The sequence below is a fragment of the Lampetra planeri genome, unplaced genomic scaffold (assembly GCF_965212315.1).
Source record: "Lampetra planeri unplaced genomic scaffold, kcLamPlan1.2.h2 scaffold_254, whole genome shotgun sequence".
Taxonomy (NCBI): Eukaryota; Metazoa; Chordata; class Hyperoartia; order Petromyzontiformes; family Petromyzontidae; genus Lampetra; species Lampetra planeri.
The window spans coordinates 1-14,020 of record NW_027615082.1 but is presented as its reverse complement, the minus strand read 5'-3'; the positions used below and the strand labels follow the sequence as shown (position 1 = coordinate 14,020).

General features: G+C 55.2%; 1 protein-coding gene across 1 annotated transcript in view; it reads left to right on the top strand.

Moving 5' to 3' along the window:
- PTCD3 (pentatricopeptide repeat domain 3) overlaps positions 1 to 10,221 on the top strand; it is a 49,224-nt gene extending 39,003 nt beyond the window's left edge. Inside the window, exons 15-17 of the mRNA XM_078623441.1 lie at positions 5,038 to 5,133; positions 9,554 to 9,582; positions 10,072 to 10,221. Coding sequence (XP_078479567.1) covers positions 5,038 to 5,133; positions 9,554 to 9,582; positions 10,072 to 10,176 — 230 coding nt within the window. The 3' untranslated portion in view covers positions 10,177 to 10,221. The remainder of the gene's footprint in view (positions 1 to 5,037; positions 5,134 to 9,553; positions 9,583 to 10,071) is intronic.
- Positions 10,222 to 14,020: the final 3,799 nt, after the last annotated feature.

Genomic DNA, 14,020 nt, shown 5'->3' with positions numbered 1-14,020 from the left:
CGTACACACGTACACACGTACAACACGTACACACGTACAACACGTACACACGTACACACGTACACACGTACACACGTACAACACGTACACACGTACACACGTACAACACGTACACACGTACACACGTACACACGTACAACACGTACACACGTACACACGTACACACGTACACACGTACACACGTACAACACCTACACACGTACACACGTACACACGTACACACGTACAACACGTACAACACGTACACACGTACACACGTACAACACGTACACACGTACACACGTACACACGTACACACGTACAACACCTACACACGTACACACGTACACACGTACAACACGTACACACGTACACACGTACACACGTACAACACGTACACACGTACACACGTACACACGTACACACGTACACACGTACACACGTACAACACGTACACACGTACAACACGTACACACGTACACACGTACAACACGTACACACGTACAACACGTACACACGTACACACGTACAACACGTACACACGTACACACGTACACACGTACACACGTACAACACGTACACACGTACACACGTACAACACGTACACACGTACACACGTACAACACGTACACACGTACAACACGTACACACGTACAACACGTACACACGTACAACACGTACACACGTACACACGTACAACACGTACAACACGTACACACGTACACACGTACAACACGTACAACACGTACACACGTACACACGTACACACGTACACACGTACACACGTACAACACGTACACACGTACAACACGTACACACGTACACACGTACACACACGTACAACACGTACAACACGTACACACGTACAACACGTACAACACGTACAACACGTACACACGTACACACGTACACACGTACAACACGTACACACGTACACACGTACACACGTACAACACGTACAACACGTACAACACGTACACACGTACACACGTACACACGTACAACACGTACACACGTACAACACGTACACACGTACAACACGTACACACGTACACACGCACAACACGCACAACACGTACACACGTACACACGTACAACACGTACACACGTACACACGTACACACGTACAACACGTACACACGTACAACACGTACACACGTACAACACCTACACACGTACACACGTACACACGTACACACGTACAACACGTACACACGTACAACACCTACACACGTACAACACGTACACACGTACAACACGTACACACGTACACACGTACACACGTACACACGTACACACGCACAACACGTACAACACGTACACACCTACACACGTACACACGTACACACGTACACACGTACACACGTACACACGTACACACGTACAACACCTACACACGTACACACGTACACACGTACAACACGTACACACGTACAACACGTACACACGTACACACGTACACACGTACACACGTACACACGCACAACACGTACAACACGTACACACCTACACACGTACACACGTACACACGTACACACGTACACACGTACACACGTACAACACCTACACACGTACACACGTACACACGTACAACACGTACACACGTACAACACGTACACACGTACACACGTACAACACGTACACACGTACAACACGTACACACGTACACACGTACAACACGTACACACGTACACACGTACAACACGTACAACACGTACACACGTACAACACGTACAACACGTACACACGTACACACGTACACACGTACACACGTACAACACGTACACACGTACACACGTACACACGTACACACGTACAACACGTACAACACGTACACACGTACACACGTACACACGTACAACACGTACAACACGTACACACGTACACACGTACAACACGTACAACACGTACACACGTACACACGTACACACGTACACACGTACAACACGTACAACACGTACACACGTACACACGTACACACGTACAACACGTACAACACGTACACACGTACACACGTACAACACGTACAACACGTACACACGTACAACACGTACAACACGTACACACGTACACACGTACACACGTACAACACGTACACACGTACACACGTACAACACGTACACACGTACACACGCACACACGTACAACACGTACAACACGTACAACACGTACACACGTACAACACGTACACACGCACACACGCACACACGCACACACGCACACACGCACACACGTACAACACGTACACACGTACAACACGTACACACGCACACACGCACACACGTACAACACGTACACACGTACACACGTACAACACCAACCACCGTCATTCGCCACAAAGTAGCAGTGACATTACCACGGCGCTTGTGCCAGGCTAGGTGCACTTTAAGGCAACTTGAAGTGTCGAAGGCTCGCTGGAAGGAGGTCACAGGACAGACCCAGGTGTTACGGGTTGACTCATGTGCCAGGCTAGGTGCAGGAGGTCACAGGACAGGCACAGGTGTTACGGGTTGACTGCTGTGCCAGGCTAGGTGCATGAGGTCACAGGACAGACCCAGGTGTTACGGGTTGACTGCTGTGCCAGGCTAGGTGCAGGAGGTCACAGGACAGACCCAGGTGTTACGGGTTGACTCATGTGCCAGGCTAGGTGCAGGAGGTCACAGGACAGACCCAGGTGTTACGGGTTGACTGCTGTGCCAGGCTAGGTGCATGAGGTCACAGGACAGGCACAGGTGTTATGGGTTGACTGCTGTGCCAGGCTAGGTGCATGAGGTCACAGGACAGACCCAGGTGTTACGGGTTGACTGCTGTGCCAGGCTAGGTGCATGAGGTCACAGGACAGACCCAGGTGTTACGGGTTGACTGCTGTGCCAGGCTAGGTGCAGGAGGTCACAGGACAGGCCCAGGTGTTACGGGTTGACTGCTGTGCCAGGCTAGGTGCATGAGGTCACAGGACAGGCACAGGTGTTATGGGTTGACTGCTGTGCCAGGCTAGGTGCAGGAGGTCACAGGACAGGCCCAGGTGTTATGGGTTGACTGCTGTGCCAGGCTAGGTGCAGGAGGTCACGGGACAGACCCAGGTGTTACAGGTTGACTGCTGTGCCAGGCTAGGTGCAGGAGGTCACAGGACAGACCCAGGTGTTACGGGTTGACTGCTGTGCCAGGCTAGGTGCAGGAGGTCACAGGACAGACCCAGGTGTTACGGGTTGACTGCTGTGCCAGGCTAGGTGCAGGAGGTCACAGGACAGACCCAGGTGTTACGGGTTGACTGCTGTGCCAGGCTAGGTGCAGGAGGTCACAGGACAGGCCCAGGTGTTATGGGTTGACTGCTGTGCCAGGCTAGGTGCAGGAGGTCACGGGACAGACCCAGGTGTTACGGGTTGGCTGCTGCGCCAGGCTAGGTGCAGGAGATCATGGAACAGACCCAGGTGTTATGGGTTGACTCATGTGCCAGGCTAGGTGCAGGAGGTCACGGGACAGACCCAGGTGTTACGGGTTGACTGCTGCGCCAGGCTAGGTGCAGGAGATCATGGAACAGACCCAGGTGTTATGGGTTGACTCATGTGCCAGGCTAGGTGCAGGAGGTCACGGGACAGACCCAGGTGTTATGGGTTGACTGCTGTGCCAGGCTAGGTGCAGGAGGTCACGGAACAGACCCAGGTGTTACGGGTTGACTGCTGTGCCAGGCTAGGTGCAGGAGGTCACGGGACAGACCCAGGTGTTACGGGTTGACTGCTGTGCCAGGCTAGGTGCAGGAGGTCACGGGACAGACCCAGGTGTTATGGGTTGACTGCTGTGCCAGGCTAGGTGCAGGAGGTCACGGGACAGACCCAGGTGTTACGGGTTGACTGATGTGCCAGGCTAGGTGCAGGAGGTCACGGGACAGACCCAGGTGTTACGGGTTGACTGCTGTGCCAGGCTAGGTGCAGGAGGTCACAGGACAGACCCAGGTGTTACGGGTTGACTGATGTGCCAGGCTAGGTGCAGGAGGTCACAGGACAGACCCAGGTGTTACGGGTTGACTGCTGTGCCAGGCTAGGTGCAGGAGGTCACAGGACAGACCCAGGTGTTACGGGTTGACTGATGTGCCAGGCTAGGTGCATGAGGTCACAGGACAGACCCAGGTGTTACGGGTTGACTCATGTGCCAGGCTAGGTGCAGGAGGTCACAGGACAGACCCAGGTGGTACAGGTTGACTGACTGTAGATGACTGACAGATGCACCATCTGTGCTGCCCACTGTGCCACTCCGCTGCGTTTTAGCCGTGCGGATGAATCGGTGGTGGTGGTGGTGGTGGTGTGAATGGTGGTGGTGTGAGTGGTGTGAGTGGTGGTGGTGTGGGTGGTGGTGGTGTGAGTGGTGGTGGTGTGGGTGGTGGTGGTGGTGTGAGTGGTGGTGGTGGTGTGAATGGTGGTGGTGGTGTGAATGGTGGTGGTGGTGGTGTGAATGGTGGTGGTGGTGGTGTGAATGGTGGTGGTGGTGTGAATGGTGGTGGTGGTGGTGGTGTGAATGGTGGTGGTGGTGGTGGTGTGAATGGTGGTGGTGGTGTGAATGGTGGTGGTGGTGGTGTGTATGGTGGTGGTGGTGGTGTGAATGGTGGTGGTGGTGTGAATGGTGGTGGTGGTGGTGTGTATGGTGGTGGTGGTGGTGTGAATGGTGGTGGTGGTGTGAATGGTGGTGGTGGTGTGAATGGTGGTGGTGGTGTGAATGGTGGTGGTGGTGGTGTGAATGGTGGTGGTGTGAATGGTGGTGGTGGTGGTGTGAATGGTGGTGGTGGTGTGAATGGTGGTGGTGGTGTGAATGGTGGTGGTGGTGTGAATGGTGGTGGTGGTGGTGTGAATGGTGGTGGTGTGAATGGTGGTGGTGGTGGTGTGAATGGTGGTGGTGGTGGTGGTGGTGTGAATGGTGGTGGTGTGAATGGTGGTGGTGGTGGTGTGAATGGTGGTGGTGGTGGTGGTGGTGTGAATGGTGGTGGTGGTGGGCGTGGTGCTGTGTGGTTGTGTGTGGCCAGGTTGTGGTGACGTTTGGTGGCTCTGTACTCTCTGCGCTGTGCCCCAGGCTCAGATTCCATGCAGAGCTCGGCGGCCGATCTGATATCCGAGGTGCTGGAGATTCTCAACGGGGAGAACCTGCAGTGCCAGGACCCTGAAGACGGTCAGCCACAACACCCACAACAACCACAACAACCACAACACCAACACCCACAACACCCACAACACCAACAACCACAACAACCACAACACCCAACAACCACAACACCCAACAACCACAACAACCACAACACCAACACCCACAACACCAACACCAACAACCACAACAACCACAACACCAACAACCACAACACCAACAACCCCAACACCAACAACCACAACACCCACAACCACAACACCAACAACCACAACACCAACAACCACAACAACCAACAACCACAACACCCAACAACCACAACACCAACAACCACAACACCAACAACCACAACAACCAACAACCACAACACCCAACAACCACAACACCAACAACCACAACAACCCACAACAACCACAACACCAACAACAACCACAACACCCACAACCACAACACCCAACAACCACAACAACCACAACCACAACAACCCACAACAACCACAACAACCACAACCACAACAACCCACAACAACCACAACAACCCACAACAACCACAACACCCACAACCACAACACCCAACAACCACAACAACCACAACCACAACAACCCACAACAACCACAACAACACCAACAACCACAACAACCCACAACAACCACAACAACCCACAACAACCACAACACCCACAACCACAACACCCAACAACCACAACAACCACAACCACAACAACCCACAACAACCACAACAACCACAACCACAACAACCCACAACAACCACAACAACCACAACCACAACACCCAACAACCACAACACCCACAACCACAACAACCCACAACAACCACAACAACCACAACCACAACAACCACAACAACCCACAACAACCACAACACCAACAACCACAACACCCACAACCACAACAACCACAACACCAACAACCACAACAACCACAACAACCACAACAACCACAACACCAACAACCACAACAACCACAACAACCACAACAACCACAACACCAACAACCACAACACCAACAACCACAACACCAACAACCACAACAACCACAACACCCACAACCACAACACCAACAACCACAACACCAACAACCACAACACCCAACAACCACAACAACCACAACACCAACAACCACAACACCAACAACCACAACACCAACAACCACAACACCAACAACCACAACAACCACAACACCCACAACCACAACACCAACAACCACAACACCCAACAACCACAACAACCACAACACCAACAACCACAACACCAACAACCACAACAACCAACAACCACAACACCCAACAACCACAACACCAACAACCACAACACCCAACAACCACAACAACCACAACACCCACAACCACAACACCAACAACCACAACACCCAACAACCACAACAACCACAACACCAACAACCACAACACCAACAACCACAACACCCAACAACCACAACACCAACAACCACAACACCAACAACCACAACAACCACAACAACCACAACACCAACAACCACAACACCAACAACCACAACACCAACAACCACAACACCCAACAACCACAACACCAACAACCACAACACCAACAACCACAACACCAACAACCACAACAACCACAACAACCACAACACCAACAACCGCAACACCAACAACCACAACACCAACAACCACAACACCAACAACCACAACACCAACAACCACAACAACCAACAACCACAACAACCAACAACCACAACACCCAACAACCACAACACCAACAACCACAACACCAACAACCACAACACCCAACAACCACAACACCCAACAACCACAACACCCAACAACCACAACACCAACAACCACAACACCAACAACCACAACACCCAACAACCACAACAACCACAACAACCACAACACCAACAACCACAACACCAACAACCACAACACCCACAACCACAACACCCAACAACCACAACACCAACAACCACAACACCAACAACCACAACACCAACAACCACAACAACCACAACAACCACAACACCAACAACCACAACACCAACAACCACAACACCAACAACCACAACACCAACAACCCCAACAACCACAACACCAACAACCACAACACCAACAACCACAACACCAACAACCACAACAACCACAACAACCACAACACCAACAACCACAACACCAACAACCACAACACCAACAACCACAACACCAACAACCCCAACAACCACAACACCAACAACCACAACACCAACAACCACAACACCCACAACACCAACAACCACAACACCAACAACCACAACACCAACAACCACAACACCCAACAACCACAACACCAACAACCACAACAACCACAACACCAACAACCGCAACAACCACAACACCAACAACCACAACACCAACAACCACAACACCCACAACACCAACAACCACAACACCAACAACCACAACACCAACAACCACAACACCCAACAACCACAACACCAACAATCACAACACCAACAACCACAACACCAACAACCACAACAACCACAACAACCACAACACCAACAACCACAACACCAACAACCACAACACCAACAACCACAACACCAACAACCCCAACAACCACAACACCAACAACCGCAACAACCACAACACCAACAACCACAACACCAACAACCACAACACCCACAACACCAACAACCACAACACCCAACAACCACAACAACCAACAACCACAACAACCACAACCACAACACCAACAACCACAACACCAACAACCACAACACCCACAACACCAACAACCACAACACCCACAACACCAACAACCACAACAACCACAACACCCAACAACCACAACACCCAACAACCACAACAACCACAACACCAACACCCACAACACCAACACCCACAACACCAACAACCACAACAACCACAACACCAACAACCACAACACCAACAACCCCAACACCAACAACCACAACACCCACAACCACAACACCAACAACCACAACACCAACAACCACAACACCAACAACCACAACAACCAACAACCACAACACCCAACAACCACAACACCAACAACCACAACACCAACAACCACAACAACCAACAACCACAACACCCAACAACCACAACACCCAACAACCACAACACCAACAACCACAACAACACCAACAACCACAACACCCAACAACCACAACACCAACAACCACAACAACCACAACACCAACAACCACAACAACCCCAACAACCACAACAACCACAACACCCAACAACCACAACACCCAACAACCACAACACCCAACAACCACAACACCCAACAACCACAACACCCAACAACCACAACACCCAACAACCACAACACCAACAACCACAACAACCAACAACCACAACACCCAACAACCACAACACCCAACAACCACAACACCCAACAACCACAACACCCAACAACCACAACACTCAACAACCACAACACCCCAACAACCACAACACCCAACAACCACAACACCCCACAACCACAACACGTTTGTTTTTAAAGCTTTCGTGACTGCAGGGATTCTGGTTGAGGCTCTGTGGGGGATCTTTGTCAACCTGTTTGTGCCGGGGGAATTGGCAACAAACCAGACACACAGAAAGCAGTTCAAAGGAAATTGTTTTTGTTAATCTCGGCGATTTTAAAAGTGCTTCGCGCCAGCGTCCGTCTAATCTAAGTCTTTTACACCATTGGAACCTCATTTGCCAGTAAAAAATATGATAATTGTTTTTTTACCCTTCTATCTGGCAAAACTGACACTTTTTTTTACAATGTGTCATGTTTGCATAGACCACAATACCTGCAGTCATAATGCAAACAAAAAACACAACTCTGATAATGTATGTGCACTGTCATTGAAGTTGATTGGTCCACCACCCGAGACAGCTTTCCTTAGAGCCTAGTCTCACATGGGTTGGACCAGATGACGCCAAAAGGCGCACAACTCAAAGACAATGCACCATCAGAGTATGAGAGCTCGGGGCAAGCATTTACACCATTGGAACCTCATTTGCCAGTAAAAAATATGATAATTGTTTTTTTACCCTTCTATCTGGCAACAAAACTGACACCTTTTTTTACAAGATAGAAGGGTAAAAAAACAATTATCATATTTTTTTACTGCAAATGAGGTTCCAATGGTGTAAATGCTTGCCCCGAGCTCTCATACTCTGATGGTGCATTGTCTTTGAGTTGTGCGCCTTTTGGCGTCATCTGGTCCAACACCATGTGAGGCTAGGCTCTAAGGAAAGCTGTCTCAGGTGTGGACCAATCAACTTCAAGGACAGTGCACATACATTATAAGAGTTGTGTTTTTTGTTTGCATTATGACCGCAGGTATTGTGGTCTATGCAAACATGACTCCTTGTAAAAAAGGTGTCAGTTTTGTTGCCAGATAGAAGGGTAACAAAACAATTATCAATCTTCGTCTTGTCTGTCTGCGCAGGCTACTTCTTCTCGGACACGATGAACATGGTGAGTCCAATATCGCCGCAGCAGCCCCCTTGCGTCCGTGTGCCTTTTGCCCTCGTGCGAGGCGCACCTAGCCTGGCACAAGCACCGTGGCGACGTCACCGCCGGTGCCCAGAGGTCGCAACCGGGTACCCGATACCCGTACCCTACCCGATACCCGGCTACCCGTACCCAGCCAGGTACGGGTACGGGTACCGATTTGCGACCCTGGTGCGGCCGGGTACGGGTAAGGAATCTAAACCCGATTTAAAGCTTTCGTGACTGCAGGGATTCATCTTCTTGGTTCTTTCGGTAAAGACTTTACCGAAAGAACCAGGAAGATGAATCAAAACCCGTTTGCGACCTCTGCCGGTGCCCCTTGGCGCGTGGTGCGCCGTTCCCGGCCACGCCGGCCACGTCACGCCGGCCTTCGTCGCTGCTCGCCGGCTGCACTTGCCCTCCGGACGGCGCGTGGGCTACCCGGGGCGTCTTTGTGTTTGCTGCGTTGCGCAGTGCTTGCTGCTCAAGGACGTGGACCTCGCGTACCGACTCAACCAGCTCCTGGAGACTGGCGACAACTGGCGGTTCCTCAGCCCCCAGCAACACTCGGCCTACTAGTACGGCAGAGTCTCCGTGTCTCTGTGTCTCCCTGTGTCTCCCTGTGTCCCTGTGTCTCCCTGTGTCTCCCTGTGTCCCTGTGTCTCTGTGTCTCCGTGTCTCCCTGTGTCTCCCTGTGTCGCCGTGTCCCTGTGTCTCCGTGTCCCTGTGTCTCCGTTTCCCTGTGTCTCCCTGTGTCTCCCTGTGTCTCTGTGTCCCTGTGTCTCCGTGTCCCCGTGTCTCTCAATCCCCGTGTCTCCGTGTCTCTCAATCCCCGTGTCTCTCAATCCCCGTGTCTCTCAGTCCCCGTGTCTCTCAATCCCCGTGTCCCCGTGTCTCTCAGTCCCCGTGTCTCTCAATCCCCGTGTCTCTCAATCCCCGTGTCTCCGTGTCCCCGTGTCTCTCAATCCCCGTGTCTCTCAGTCCCCGTGTCTCTCAATCCCCGTGTCTCTCAATCCCCGTGTCTCTCAATCCCCGTGTCTCCGTGTCCCCGTGTCTCTCAATCCCCGTGTCTCTCAATCCCCGTGTCTCCGTGTCCCCGTGTCTCTCAATCCCCGTGTCTCTCAATCCCCGTGTCTCCGTGTCCCCGTGTCTCTCAATCCCCGTGTCTCTCAATCCCCGTGTCTCCGTGTCCCCGTGTCTCTCAATCCCCGTGTCCCCGTGTCCCCGTGTCTCTCAGTCTCCGTGTCCCCGTGTCTCTCAGTCCTCGTGTCCCCGTGTCCCCGTGTCTCCGTGTCTCCGTGTCTCCGTGTCTCTCAATCCCCGTGTCCCCGTGTCTCTCAATCCCCGTGTCTCTCAGTCCCCGTGTCCCCGTGTCTCTCAGTCTCCGTGTCCCCGTGTCCCCGTGTCCCCGTGTCCCCGTGTCCCCGTGTCTCCGTGTCTCCGTGTCTCTCAGTCCCCGTGTCCCCGTGTCCCCGTGTCCCCGTGTCCCCGTGTCTCCGTGTCCCCGTGTCTCTCAATCCCCGTGTCCCCGTGTCTCTCAATCCCCGTGTCTCTCAGTCCCCGTGTCCCCGTGTCTCTCAGTCTCCGTGTCCCCGTGTCCCCGTGTCCCCGTGTCCCCGTGTCTCCGTGTCTCCGTGTCTCTCAGTCCCCGTGTCCCCGTGTCCCCGTGTCCCCGTGTCCCCGTGTCTCCGTGTCTCCGTGTCTCCGTGTCTCCGTGTCCCCGTGTCCCCGTGTCCCCGTGTCCCCGTGTCCCCGTGTCCCCGTGTCTCCGTGTCTCCGTGTCCCCGTGTCCCCGTGTCCCCGTGTCTCCGTGTCTCTCAGTCCCCGTGTCCCCGTGTCCCCGTGTCCCCGTGTCCCCGTGTCTCCGTGTCTCCGTGTCTCCGTGTCCCCGTGTCCCCGTGTCCCCGTGTCCCCGTGTCCCCGTGTCCCCGTGTCCCCGTGTCTCCGTGTCTCCGTGTCTCCGTGTCCCCGTGTCTCCGTATCTCTCAGTCCCCGTGTCCCCGTGTCCCCGTGTCCCCGTGTCTCCGTGTCTCCGTGTCTCCGTGTCTCCGTGTCCCCGTGTCCCCGTGTCCCCGTGTCCCCGTGTCTCCGTGTCCCCGTGTCCCCGTGTCCCCGTGTCTCCGTGTCCCCGTGTCCCCGTGTCTCCGTGTCTCCGTGTCCCCGTGTCTCCGTGTCCCCGTGTCCCCGTGTCCCCGTGTCCCCGTGTCCCCGTGTCTCCGTGTCTCCGTGTCTCCGTGTCTCCGTGTCTCTCAGTCCCCGTGTCCCCGTGTCTCCGTGTCTCCGTGTCCCCGTGTCTCCGTGTCTCTGTGTCTCCGTGTCTCTCAGTCCCCGTGTCCCCGTGTCTCCGTGTCCCCGTGTCCCCGTGTCCCCGTGTCCCCGTGTCCCCGTGTCTCCGTGTCTCCGTGTCCCCGTGTCCCCGTGTCTCCGTGTCTCCGTGTCCCCGTGTCTCCGTGTCTCCGTGTCTCCGTGTCTCTCAGTCCCCGTGTCCCCGTGTCCCCGTGTCCCCGTGTCCCCGTGTCCCCGTGTCTCCGTGTCTCCGTGTCTCTCAGTCCCCGTGTCCCCGTGTCTCCGTGTCCCCGTGTCTCCGTGTCTCCGTGTCTCCGTGTCTCCGTGTCTCTCAGTCCCCGTGTCCCCGTGTCCCCGTGTCTCCGTGTCCCCGTGTCTCCGTGTCTCTCAATCCCCGTGTCCCCGTGTCTCCGTGTCCCCGTGTCTCCGTGTCCCCGTGTCTCCGTGTCTCCGTGTCCCCGTGTCCCCGTGTCCCCGTGTCTCCGTGTCTCCGTGTCCCCGTGTCTCCGTGTCTCTCAATCCCCGTGTCCCCGTGTCCCCGTGTCTCCGTGTCCCCGTGTCTCCGTGTCTCCGTGTCTCCGTGTCCCCGTGTCTCCGTGTCCCCGTGTCTCCGTGTCTCTCAATCCCCGTGTCCCCGTGTCCCCGTGTCCCCGTGTCTCCGTGTCTCCGTGTCCCCGTGTCTCCGTGTCTCTCAATCCCCGTGTCTCCGTGTCTCCGTGTCTCCGTGTCCCCGTGTCTCCGTGTTTCCGTGTCTCTCAATCCCCGTGTCCCCGTGTCCCCGTGTCCCCGTGTCCCCGTGTCCCCGTGTCCCCGTGTCTCCGTGTCTCCGTGTCTCTCAGTCCCCGTGTCCCCGTGTCTCCGTGTCTCCGTGTCTCCGTGTCTCTCAGTCCCCGTGTCCCCGTGTCTCCGTGTCTCCGTGTCTCCGTGTCTCCGTGTCCCCGTGTCCCCGTGTCTCCGTGTCTCCGTGTCTCCGTGTCTCCGTGTCTCTCAGTCCCCGTGTCCCCGTGTCTCCGTGTCTCCGTGTCTCCGTGTCTCCGTGTCTCTCAGTCCCCGTGTCCCCGTGTCCCCGTGTCTCCGTGTCTCCGTGTCTCCGTGTCTCCGTGTCCCCGTGTCTCCGTGTCTCTCAGTCCCCGTGTCCCCGTGTCCCCGTGTCTCCGTGTCTCCGTGTCTCCGTGTCTCCGTGTCTCCGTGTCCCCGTGTCTCCGTGTCTCTCAGTCCCCGTGTCCCCGTGTCTCCGTGTCCCCGTGTCCCCGTGTCTCCGTGTCTCTCAGTCCCCGTGTCCCCGTGTCTCCGTGTCCCCGTGTCCCCGTGTCTCCGTGTCTCCGTGTCTCTCAATCCCCGTGTCCCCGTGTCCCCGTGTCCCCGTGTCCCCGTGTCCCCGTGTCTCCGTGTCTCCGTGTCTCTCAGTCCCCGTGTCCCCGTGTCTCCGTGTCTCCGTGTCTCCGTGTCTCTCAGTCCCCGTGTCCCCGTGTCTCCGTGTCTCCGTGTCTCCGTGTCTCCGTGTCCCCGTGTCCCCGTGTCTCCGTGTCTCCGTGTCTCCGTGTCTCCGTGTCTCCGTGTCTCCGTGTCTCTCAGTCCCCGTGTCCCCGTGTCTCCGTGTCTCCGTGTCTCCGTGTCTCTCAGTCCCCGTGTCCCCGTGTCCCCGTGTCTCCGTGTCTCCGTGTCTCCGTGTCTCCGTGTCCCCGTGTCTCCGTGTCTCTCAGTCCCCGTGTCCCCGTGTCCCCGTGTCTCCGTGTCTCCGTGTCTCCGTGTCTCCGTGTCCCCGTGTCTCCGTGTCTCTCAGTCCCCGTGTCCCCGTGTCTCCGTGTCCCCGTGTCCCCGTGTCTCCGTGTCTCTCAGTCCCCGTGTCCCCGTGTCTCCGTGTCTCCGTGTCCCCGTGTCTCCGTGTCTCTCAATCCCCGTGTCCCCGTGTCTCCGTGTCTCTGTGTCTCCGTGTCTCTCAATCCCCGTGTCCCCGTGTCTCCGTGTCCCCGTGTCTCCGTGTCTCCGTGTCCCCGTGTCTCCGTGTCCCCGTGTCTCCGTGTCTCCGTGTCCCCGTGTCCCCGTGTCCCCGTGTCCCCGTGTCTCCGTGTCTCTCAATCCCCGTGTCCCCGTGTCTCCGTGTCTCCGTGTCCCCGTGTCTCCGTGTCTCTCAATC